The sequence below is a fragment of the Mercenaria mercenaria genome, chromosome 5, assembly GCF_021730395.1.
Source record: "Mercenaria mercenaria strain notata chromosome 5, MADL_Memer_1, whole genome shotgun sequence".
NCBI classification, from domain to species: domain Eukaryota; kingdom Metazoa; phylum Mollusca; class Bivalvia; order Venerida; family Veneridae; genus Mercenaria; species Mercenaria mercenaria.
Genome location: NC_069365.1, coordinates 94,417,475 through 94,430,229, shown reverse-complemented (window position 1 = coordinate 94,430,229; position 12,755 = coordinate 94,417,475). Strand labels below are relative to the sequence as shown.

The following is a 12,755-nucleotide window of genomic DNA, read 5'->3' as shown; positions in this document are numbered from 1 at the left end:
ATTGTAATATATATTTGCATTTCTCATATAATCCGTTCAAATTACACACAAGGAAACACGGATAAATTAGATATTAATCAGGTTTGCATGACAATTTTTATATTGAACAGTGGCGTTAGGAAAAAGAGATATTTGTAAGTTATTTTTTAGTTAAATCATTTCAAAATGTATCTATATATTCAATCTATGATGCTAATTAAGGGGTCGCATATATGAACACGCCCTAACCGACGACGCCGTACTACTTTTTACAATGCTTTCAGAGACTTACCGAATGCGATTTCTTTAAATTGACAGATTTCACAGGTACAAGAATGTTCTTCATGAATATTCAGTTATTTCACTTTTGATGTTTTCAATAAAACAGGTTTTGTAATGGAACGGCCCATATGTAATTTGATTCTTTGTCACAGATCAGTAGGGTCCGTGGGGAACTAAATTGTGTGCGTTTCGTGGCTGAGTCAACCCGCGAAATGAAAATCCCATCAAAGCAGTAAAATTCCCTTTTATTTTATTTGCAAAGGTCAAGATGTACGAATTTGTATCACTATGATATATCCGTTTTTGTCTAAACTACGACATTTTTTGCCCATTAAATCGATTCTGTATACAAAACGGAAAAAATTTAGAAAATACACTTCCTCTTACGCATAAATGTTTTTGACGTTTTACACCAAATAATTTAATCTTGTGATTAGGTAAACATGGACTTGAAATGTATTACGGAACGTCTTGTGTATTTCACATTAGTTTATAAAAGGGCATCTGTTTTGGTTTCATGTAATTTGACGAAACACTAACAAATCACTTTTAAATTACAGGATCATATTTCTGTTGTACATTGTTGTTCTGTCGTTAATTGATTAGCCAGACTAGGAAAGGTTTTTTATGGAAGGAACTTGGAACACGGTGAGCTTTTGTGCCAGTAACCTATTTAAACTGTCCAGTGGTGGTTTTGCTACTGTCTGTTCACTGTATACATTCTTCATGTGTATTTTGACCATTCATTATTATCTGTGTTTTTTTATTATTTCATTCATCATTTTGTTTACGAGTACTCAATTTGTGTACATGTCATTGAGTAAAATGTTCAGTGCGGAGTGCTGTATATTAGTTTATCCTGTTTTCGTTTTGGAGCCCTTTTGATAACCAAGTACTGTACAAAATATAACATGTCGTGACTTCTATTCATATGTAGGATATGACCGATTTGACCATGTCACACATATACGAGGCAAACCGTATTAAAATCAGCCTCTTATCTTTTTAAAGCAAATTGATTACAATAATGAGACCTCAAGAGATAATAGGTAAGGGTAGATTTCTCGGAAGCGCAGAGCACTTAAACACAACTTCAGAGCCACGCATTTGCAAAGTTCCATTCCATGCATTCATTAAGTTGTATCTTGTTGTAGAAATCACAGCCGTTTGGTCTTTCAAATGTGCCTAGTTGTTCAAAACAAATTAGGCCTTTTTTCAGTTTAAAACATAAATCAACAATGGATTAACAATATATATTTAAAAAAAGAAAGAAAATAAAACTGTTGGGCTGGATTGCGTTTTCATCATTTAATGGGGAATTGGTCAACGAGCTCCGATTCCGGCTGCGGTGAACGGGCAATTATCATAAGCTTATCACCTTTAACAGAGGAAGTAACACCTTTGTCTAACATTCCGTCAGAAACAGAATCGTATCCAAAATCATTTTCTTTCCTGCCAAATGAAACCATGACTTTAGAATTTAGTCCAAATATTCTTATACATGTATACGGGCAATTTATTATTTAGGCATTTTGTTATGTTCTAAACACGTTTATATTCTAAAAAATGTTTTGTTTTCATACTTAGAAAAATACTTTCTATTATCGTTTAAAATCTATTGAAAAATGAAAATACACTATGCAGATAAACTAGACTTAAACGCCATTGTTTTTCACAGATGGGCTGAATTCTGTCTGTTAACGAGAAAGTATTGATATTGTTTATTACGCCAGAATGAGCACAGTTTAACTAACTCTCTATTTTTATGATACGCCTTATATTTCCGGTTTTAATGAACAAATCGGACAATACATTTATCATGTTCCAATCACTTTTCAGAAAATTGTGTAATAACTTAACATTATCTGACATTATTGGAACTTCGTGCATTACGTCACGTTGAATTCATTTCAAAGATATGATGATTTGACTTCTAATATAATATAGCTGATATAATTGATTATGACAGTGTCAATTATCGTTTCCTATTGTCGCTTCCTCTGAACAGAATGCAGTGCCGTTAGTTACAGTTCTCTATTATAGCGTAAATGAATAGCCGCGCAAAACACTATTAGCATATAAATTGTTACTGACATGATGACATCAGTAGGTCTATAGTGATGTTGTTTATAGAGTTTGGCATCATAGGTGAAACAGTTATTGTTGGGGAATCATTACAGCAAAAGCGTTTTTAAAAACGAATACTTCAACCAATAGGAAATTTAATTACTGCAGACAAAAGTATTACATTACAGTATGTAATTTTGCTCACCGACGATGAATTTTTTCCTGAGGTGTTTATAAATAATAATAGTTTTTATATTTAATAACATGTACAGGACAAACAAAATTCAAATTCAAAGATATAAAGCCCTACAAATATTCGAGCAAAATTTTAATATTAGAATAACTAGATTATTTTGACACAGATTGCAACTGCCACTCCCTCTCGAAAACCTACATGTTAATAGTTGGTTTGTTTGTTTGTTTTGGGTTTAACGCCGTTTTTCAACAGTATTTCAGTCATGTAACGACGTTCAGTTAACCTAACCAGTGTTCCTGGATTCTGTACCAGTACATACCTGTTCTCCGCAAGTAACTGCCAACTTCCCCTCATGAATCAGAGGTGGAGGACTAAGGATTTCAGACACAATGTCGTTTATCAAATAGTCACGGAGAACATACGCCCCGCCCGAGGAACGAACTCACGACCCCACGATCCGTAGACCGACGCTCTACCTACTGTTAATAGATAGCATGGTGTATCATAAAGTCATTTGCCGCTAAAATGCACTTATCTTTGCATAACCTAAATATAACCATATATTGGCAGATGAAGGGGAACAGTAAAAAGTTTATCAATACGTATTATTGTAGAGTTACAGTTTTATTTATCCTTAAAACACTGTAAGGATTTTACATCCATTATTTGATCCACCACATCCATAACAGGGTCTATGTGTAATTAAAAGATGTTTGAAGGAGGCTGCACTTCGAAACAATGCTTTATCTACTCACTAATTATGCTTGCTTTTTTTCATTTTGCAAGGTCAAGATATTAATCAAACATCAGTCTCAAGGTCTCATTGGGTGGAAGTAAGGGTATCTTGAATGCTATCAACTTTGTACAAAAACTATATTATACACTGTGTAAAACTCTGGCCTTTGACAAATTTCGAAGGCGTTTCAACATTTATTTTACAGCGAAATGTTCCATTTATGCTGTCTAAGATATTCTGAATATATATAGAAACAAATAAAGCTCAGAAGTTGTAAATAGTTTTGTGTCCAAAATGTCTTGTTCGTACGAATGAAAGAAATGTAATGACTCATTTCTGACAATAAAATCAAAACAAATACAGTAATTAAGTAGTATAAAAATAGTTTGAATATTCCAAAAAGCTTTCATATAAGATGTATTTAAACAGATGTATAACAGGAATGTTACTGTCTCATTTATAAAGAAATATAAGGAAAAGGCAGAAAAAAATCTACTTCAATAATCATATATATATCTAAAGTGTTTCTGTCCGAAGTAACATATAGCATAAGATATAGATTTCTTTTAACTAAATATAAAACGTGAACCTTGCTAGACAATCATTTTGAATTGCTTAAGTGTATTGCATTACATTATTACGAGTAATATATATTAATATTCATTTGTTATACATATGTAATGCACGTGCTTAAGGTTATAGCTGTTAACGTGATTTTCAGTATTCAGTTGCAAATATAGGATTGTAAGTGGGCAAGAGACCAGTGGTAAACACATGTGAAGTCAAAAATATTGTGTTCATACTATTTCCAACTTGCACATTTTAACACATAGGGGCCAAGAAATCATATATATGTGCTTCCTTGCACGAAGTGTAAAAAACACCCTGAAAATGCAAGCCTATATTATCCGCCGGATCATCTTTATCTATCTTGGAATTAACTCCGTCAGAGGCTCTTAGTTTTTATGCCATTTTAGGGCAACAGTGAACCTTCTGTTTGGGTTCTGTGGGCTTTCTCTAGATCTGCCCTTTTGCCCTGGTCCCCTTTTATTTATATTGGTACAATTTTGAGAATGAAGTGAGTGATTGCATGCTGCCTTTGTATGTAGAAGCATCTTCAAAAGTTCTATCATGAAAATGGTGCTATGTAAATTTAGTATAATAATACACGTTACAATGATGAGGTTGATTATTATCGACCTAATTACACACAGCAAATGGTGACATACAAATGTTCTAAATATACAAAACTGATAGTAAACAAATTTCCTTGACACAAAATAAATAGAAGGCGAATAGGATTGACAAGAAGCATCCGTTCTTAATAAAAAATATGTCTGGATCAGACAACCAACCTAGTTCTGTCTATTACATCCCATCATACAATATTCGATAGGTGATTTAACACACTAGGAAAGAGGACGAGCACATAAAAACTTAAAAAAGATAAACATACAGAAAATTATGAATGGTGCAATGTAGACTTTACAAATAAAATTAAAAGGCTTTATCATTCGACTGTAAAAGCCATCATATGTGCATTACTAAAATTTCTTCTGTTTTAGTCAAACTGAATAAAAGTACAGGACAAATAGTCCTAACAAATTTATTTATAATGGACCATAACAAGCATATTGAGCATATATAATAATATATAAGATTTTCTTTCTGCTTCCATACATGATCAGGAATACTGACTTGTAGATTTTTATGAACGCCTTTAGTATCAGAATACGGAGCATAACAAATATAAACTGAATTATAACGTAACTCTTCGCAAATCATATACACTTTATTTAAACCGTATAATTTAGTCTCAACGTTATTACAATACTAAATATTTGATTCTCAACTTAGGAACACAAGGTCATCCTTCTTTCGTATATTATTACTGGGAAAACCCTCCTTTCTATATGTCGTATATCAAAACAAGGAAGAATATCCAATAGGGATGTATCAGTACTTCAGTTTTACTTGAAAATATTCATCATGCTACTGTTGAGGGAAGTGCAAGTTCACCAACGAATTTGATAGGAATTTAAATACATTCTGGCCAGGGAATCATAAAAATCAATGAGAAAATGGAACAAGATACATTAAAATAGAGAAAAGTGGAAACTTAAAACGAATTAAGCTTTTAGCTTGATAATGTGTATTATTTCCGTTGGCTATTAAGTGCAATGTTTTTGACATTTGAAACCCTTGAAGACCGTTAGGACAGTATTTAAATAAAACATATATTGGACATGAATGAAGCCTAATTCTTCTACTGTCACGTTGGTAAAATAACTAGGCTATTTTAATAATGTTGAAAATGACATTTCACAGCAGTGCAAAAGTTTGGACTATATAGGAACAGATTTTGAAAGTAATGTAAAAATGCGAAAATAGTTGAGTAATTGTACGTTTTTCTATTATTACAAAAAATATACTGTTGCAGTAATATACGCAAGGTGTTTGCTTCTGGTGTAAACGAACAAGTTTACGAAGTATATCATATTTCTGTTCCATGCTACGCTTACCACACACATTATATTACACAATGAAAATGTATAGTGATGGAAAATAAAGATATTTTATCTCCGAGATCTGTTTTATGATTTTATACATTTATTGTCCAAACCTTGCCATTATCCAAATGAAAAGGAAACTTTTGAAAGCATATAGGCGAAATGTATCTTTGAACATAACTGCGGAGTTGACCTACATGTAGTTAAAATTTCTGTATCGGCAGAATGTACTACACTTCAACATGATCTAGACAAATTTATGATAATGCCAGTTAAACAGACGGTACAAAATCGTCCAAACTATCATAGATCACCAAGTTGTCTTTTACCACTGACAAACACGCACGCAAGTCTGATAAAAATGATAAAAATGCCATATCCTCATCACAAAAACTGACAGTACAAAATTCTTACTTGGAGTTTTTCGTGAGTTTACAGTGTATTGAATTTCACACTGTCATATACATGCATGCATGATATATCCTTGTTGTAATGCAACCAAGTAAATTTGAGACATGACTTCTTAATTCTGCATAACTAATTTGACGATGATTTAACTGGTCACATGGAAAGTGATATTCACGGAGAAAATGATATTTCTATGAACGTACCCATTTATTTCAGCTTGAAATCACATAACATGTTTATAGATAAAAGTGATCTATTAGCAGGGTGGTATTTTTGACAACATTGTTTGCATTTCTAGTTCATTATGGGCGTTGTAGTAGAACAATTTGTACTGTATGTTAACATTTTCTTATGTCAAATCTGTCTTCAAATTTTCTATTAGATACTATACTGCTCTTTTTTCAGTGCATTCTACATCGTAATATCTGTTAATTTCTAGAACAATCTTTAAGTGGATCCGTTGGGAGCATAGATCGCAACGAAACTAAAATAAACTGAACTAGTAAAAAAACTAAAGCAGAATCGGTTTGTTTTAGTCTGTTCAAGAGAGGAAATAAAACGTGCAACACTCTTCAAGCCCCTCTAGCACCGGCTTAAGCAGAACTCTTTTATCCTTAAACATTGAATGGACTCGACGATCACAAAGGATCTGGAAATGAGTCCAAGTCTATGGACCTGATTTATTGACCTCAATGAAGATCACCAAAGTCATGTTCTTTAACTGGGATATTTGTAACACATTTTAGTGACGCGTGTATATTTTATGAAGTAGCTGCGAAATACCCTCAAATAAATCGTGACAAATGGTCATAATTGTCCACTCACAAAACATTAACTATATTCCTACTGTAGTTATGTTAGGACCTTAAGGGCTCTTTGGGTAATTTATCAGTTCAAAAATCTTCAACCATTTATCTTGAAGTGACAACTATGTCTTTAGGGCCATGATATGCCATTTTGTAACTAGGTTAATTGTCCTGTTGTTTCATTACTGAATTTTAGGGTATATCCAGCAAAACGGACACGTCAGGAAATCTTTAAGTTTCCAGCATAGAGAGATCTGTGAATAGTCACCTGATTTGTTAAAGAGTTATCACAGAACATACTTTTTTCAGTGTCCGGCGAGCGATCGCTGTGGTTGACATCTAGATAGAGACGAATGGCAGAAATATTTACTAAAATAAAAGCTAACAAAGAACATTTAATTTGGAACTCTAATCTGACAGTGCGGATATTGTAGCGTTTTGGAGATTTATTCTATTTTGTTCAAAGAAGAATTTTATCGATCACGGCTATTGTTAAAGACAGAAAGAAATACACTTATAAATTTAAATACGAAAAAGGTTACATATTCAGCTCATACAGTAACTGTCCAATATACCATTTAAGTAAATAGAAGTAATCTTTATTCTCATCGTAATACATACAACAAATAAACAGCTATATATATTTACAATTTCATATGTACTACACGGTTCCATGTTGGAACTTTAAGAGATTATTGCACAGTCATATCTACAACAATGGTTTTACAAAAACTATAAAACAATCGAATATATAATCGAACTAGTTTTGCTAATCCATAGGTATCTTATTAAAAATAATTAGATATAAAAAAGTACAGAGCACAATAAAAATATTTAAAAATATTTTTTAACTATTTCACACACTTTAAAACATAATTAAAGAATGGTTGTAGGTGAAAGGAAACCTGTCGATAAGATCAGCCTTTCATTGATTAGCAAAAAAAATTCAGTGGACAAAATATTTGTACACAGATAAAAAAAAAACAACAACAAAAAACAAACACAAAACGCTACCTTATTTACAGCATAAATATCACTACTTATATGTAAAAAACTGACGTCTTTTGAGAATTGAAAAGCAGGTTTTGGCGCTAGTCCTGATCATATTTGGGTCAGAAAACAAGAATATACATTTATCCTTTTCAGACATAGAATGAAAATTGTTTCTACAAGTGATTGCCTTTTGAAACAGCGACTGCCTTATATCATTATATACTGAACAATTTAACATCACGTGAATCTCATCCTCAACGGCACTGCAAAAAGGACATGTCCTTCTTTCAAGTGTAATGCCTTCATAACGACCGGTTTCATACACCGCATCGAAAAAAGCTGACGATGTCTCGGAGGCATTATCAAAGTGCAGTACTGCTCAGGAATAAAATTATGTTTGAACAATTTATAAAACCGAAGTTTATTACAACCTCTGCCAGAATTACCTACCACAGCATTGATTCTAGTTGACCACTTGTCATTAAACAATACCGTTTCACAATCATTAATAAACGAATTTGGTAGTAAATGGTCTATATCTGCATATACTTGCAAATTGTTGTCTTTGAGAAATTCTCTAATGATAAAAAAAAAACAATTTTTACATGATAAGAGGACTCAGGTCTAAGAAAGATACATGTAAAGACAATGTCCGCTCAATTACGTTTTATCCGTTGTTTAAATCAGTATTATCCGGTTTTTACAGAAACCACTGTTCGTATGAACTACATTTCTGGCTGATGAATGCCGAAATTGCCAACACGGAAATGAATCGCTCAGATAATGCAAAATGCCATTACAGTTCTATTATCTTAAGTAGATAACGTTTTAAAATATGATATGATATGAAGAGTTCTTAGTCTAACGCCTTTTATAACTAAACTGATCAACATTTAACGAATCATTTGAATGGTTTGATTTTTGGTAGCCACATTTTGTTTAAGGCCTAAAAAAATCTTTGTTTCCGGTAACATGCTCAAAAAATTACGGTAGATAGGTCGGAAAAAATTTTTTTTTTTGGACATTTTTTTATTAAGTGTGACTTTTCAGAATTTTTTTTATGTCCAAAAATGAATACAAATAGTGTGTTATGCCTTTAGAGCATCGGTAAGTTGATTTCTAACATCACTGACCATGTTTAAAGCACAAAAGTGAAGTTTTGCAATTTTTTATTAAAAAGTTGAAAAAAAATCTCAAAGGCCATAAAAACATTTTGGGTGGGGCCAAAACTTTAGGGTAGGTTGGGATACCGGAAACAAACAATTTTTTTTTACGCCTTATATTTAAGAATTCAAATACCTCCAAAATTTCAAAACAAATTAACAAAAATATCGAGGTCTGCTCTCTCAACACTAGAAGGTATTTAGAATACAGACGGTGTCTCATATTATTGTAAATTATGTTAAAAGAACCCTAAACATGCATATTAACATGATGATTACTCAATTTCTGTCTGGATGTAGTTACTGGGAAATCGGCCAACATGAATCAAAGTCTTTAACATTTATTTTTGCAATGTATGGTAGACAAAATGTATTCAACGATTTTATGTGATTACACAGGTATACTTTCATAAACCTTGGTTCAACTAGAAAAAAAAATGCCATTTAAATTGATTTTTAACACAATGATGTAGATAACGGCAATATTCAGGCGTCTTTAAAGAAACATTCGTTAGAGCCAGCACAAAGTATTTGTTATTATCGAGCCTAGTATCAGTATGCTCTGAAATATTTTTAAAAATACCCATTAGAAATAATCGCCATTTTCCAAGAATGTTGTCTCTCTAAAACTAAACAATATAGTTATGCATATGAATGTGGCATTTACACAAACCTAAATAGACATGTTAAACAATTAGTTAACAAAGTCATAAACAAACAGAGGATTTCATTTGCGTGCAACCTTGGAACGTTCAGTGGCAAACAAAAACAGCAGGTTTGTGAACTATACTAAACTTCTCTCACTCACTTGAAGGCATGTCGGCATATATGCATGTATGCATGTTGCATCATCGAAAAGTCTGAATGATAGAAACCAAAACGTTATTACTATTTGTAATACACACGTCTTAACAGTCTTACAATCGCGTAAACTAGATTTTTAACAGCAGTTCGTCTATGTAAGACTGTTAAATTGTTTGTAGGCATATAGACGCGGTTTTGTCTACACATTTACTCCTAACGATTGATCAGATAAGAGTCAATCACCTAAAACCGTCTGTTCCAACTGATCTTGTAATCCTTTTAGTCTTATTAAATTCAACGTACTTGTTCAACAGCATCATTTCACGTTTAACACATTTTGACATTTATGCAGACATAAAGCAATAAATAGATGAAAACCTGACTAGACTAATGAACCTTTTATATTGCAAATGTGGGAAAAGATTTTCCCCCATGTCAGTAAACAAAGTGAGACGTTGGGAAACACTTTTGTTATTATTATACTTGTTATATAACTTTTGTTATTACTTAATATTTACTTAATATTTGTCATTGCCGGGCTGACGAATTCACATTTTATTAAAATACAGGTTTGTCAGGAACTAATTTACTGAATGCATTTTAACTCTTCATAAATCTGATGAATCTAGAAATAACCACTCTATGCCAGGTTATCTCTGTATTCTAAGTTTACAAATTATGTCCCTTTTTACATAAACTTTTAAACCGTTTTATTTGAGCCACTATAAAATTGAAGGATTTCGTATACTCGAGCACGTTTCCGTTTAACTTGCTTGGTGTCTTATACTGACAACGTTAGCTTTTTCTAATGGTTTTAACAGACGCAAGAGAGCCATCAATCATGAACGCTTCAGATGTTACAATGCGAAACATCTTTGAAATTGGGAAAATGTCATAGAGATATATGTTTTATTTGTGTTTTATAAACCAATGTCAAAATCTTGCATTTTTCTACAAAAAAAAAATTTTTTTTTATTACAGAAATGTATAGTACAAATATTTTTTATTAGAAATGTAAAGCGTTTCGTCACCATGTTATTTTTGTGCCATTACAAGACAATTACATCCATTTCTCATAAACATTAAAACCAAACAACAAGAAATTGTATCTGAAAAAAAGTTAATGAAGAGAACATAGCAATAATCAGTGCATGCAGTTAATGTTCTTACGAAAAAGAAAAATAATACACTGCAATAAGATACTATTGTCTCCACTATTTATACTTATTTTCACCCACGTAAGCACACATTTATTAAGATAAAGAACGTAGTGCATATTATTCTAATAGAAAGGCATTTTTAAGAAAATGCCTCCAGATCCCTTACATTATCGGAATAAAAATGACAAAATCTTATCATGCCGTTTTATAATGCAATAAAATACAACACGTCCCGAAAAGAATGGAATCTTTATTTATTTAAAATTACTATGTACAGATTAATCTATTGCTTTTCGGCACTGGCAATATTCTAGTCTATCTCGTAAGAATGCGTCAATATTAAAGGTATTAAAGTGTGTTGAATTTGAATGTTCTATACAATTGTATATAAAATAAATGAATGTAAATATAAAAATATATACTAAGTTGAAGGTGTTTTAACTTATCAGATACTTTTCAGATTTTATGCAGATTAATATTTTGAATTATTATAGAAAATACCTTGTCTGTCCAAGGTTCTCTTTAATACTCCATAACGTAATTATTATGAGAAATGAGTATTGCAAAACTGTCATGTTTGTAATGCTCACAAGATTTCCAATAAAATGTTATCTGACTCAACCTTAAATATGTTCCACTTCTCTTCCATTTCTAATTAATCCAATAGCATTCGCCACAGATCTCGCTTGAAGTAGTCGTCGTTTTTATTTCTCTTATTGGAATATTAGTATCTTATTTGTTTCGTAAAATGTACCGCTGTGTGCTCTGCATACTTAACTTAAAATCTGGTTCTAGAATGGCAGATTAACAATCCGTAATTTAGTGCATTAAAAAGCAGAGATAAACACACACACAAGCACGCACATACGCATCCGCGACACACAGTCAAAGTAAAACGTACAGATAACGATGAAAATAGAATTAAGTAATTGAACACAGGGGAATGGGGAGGGGATTTACTGGAGGGCATTGCTAAAACACCACTGTGGTGCTTAATGTAAGTTCATGGTGCGCATAAAATGACACAAAATTCAGTATACATGTAAATGTTTTAATAATAATTTAGAACTTGTTTTGGATACGGAATGATACTTTGAATGCATTTTAATAATTCAAACTCAATAATATGGTGCTGGTGCAGACTGTGACAGATCATTGTTCCACTCTGTTCTTTGCCTCTTTATTCTTTTTGTCGTTTCCTTCACTTTTATGTGTATATCTACCAACCTCTACCCCAAGGTGTTTTTGGGACGAGGCTACTTTTTGTTTGATCTTATGTTTGTTTTTACTTTTAAATTACTAATCCGTCTTTACACGGACTTGACAACATATAGTCCGTCCTTACAAGGACTTGACAACATTTGTTGTCTTACATACTTAGCATCTGTTTAGGGTACTGAAACATTTGTCTGTATAAGTGCCATGCGGAATAGGGCAGCAAGATATTTCCTCAATGTTGGCAGGCATGCTCAAATGCTGCTAAGTGGTCACATTGGATGAAACCCTATGACATTTACTGCTGGTATAGACTTAGTTATATGGATAATCAAAGACTTAATAAGAATAATTATATGCACTGGGCAAATAATGCCGCAAATTATGTATGTAAGAACTGGACTTACGGTCACATGTTTATACTGTGGTAGATTTT

General features: G+C 32.3%; 1 protein-coding gene across 2 annotated transcripts in view; it reads right to left on the bottom strand.

Annotated features, from left to right (window-relative positions):
• LOC123557985 (glycine receptor subunit alpha-2-like) overlaps positions 1-12,755 on the bottom strand; it is an 87,306-nt gene that overhangs the window by 31,220 nt on the left and 43,331 nt on the right. Inside the window, exon 1 of one of the 2 annotated variants that reach the window (XM_045349832.2) lies at positions 11,606-11,710. The exons of the other annotated variant lie outside the window; for it this stretch is intronic. Within the exon in view, the coding sequence (XP_045205767.2) occupies positions 11,606-11,679 (74 nt within the window). The 5' untranslated portion in view covers positions 11,680-11,710. Of the gene's footprint in view, positions 1-11,605; positions 11,711-12,755 lie in introns of those variants that run through there. 2 annotated transcript variants of the gene reach the window in all.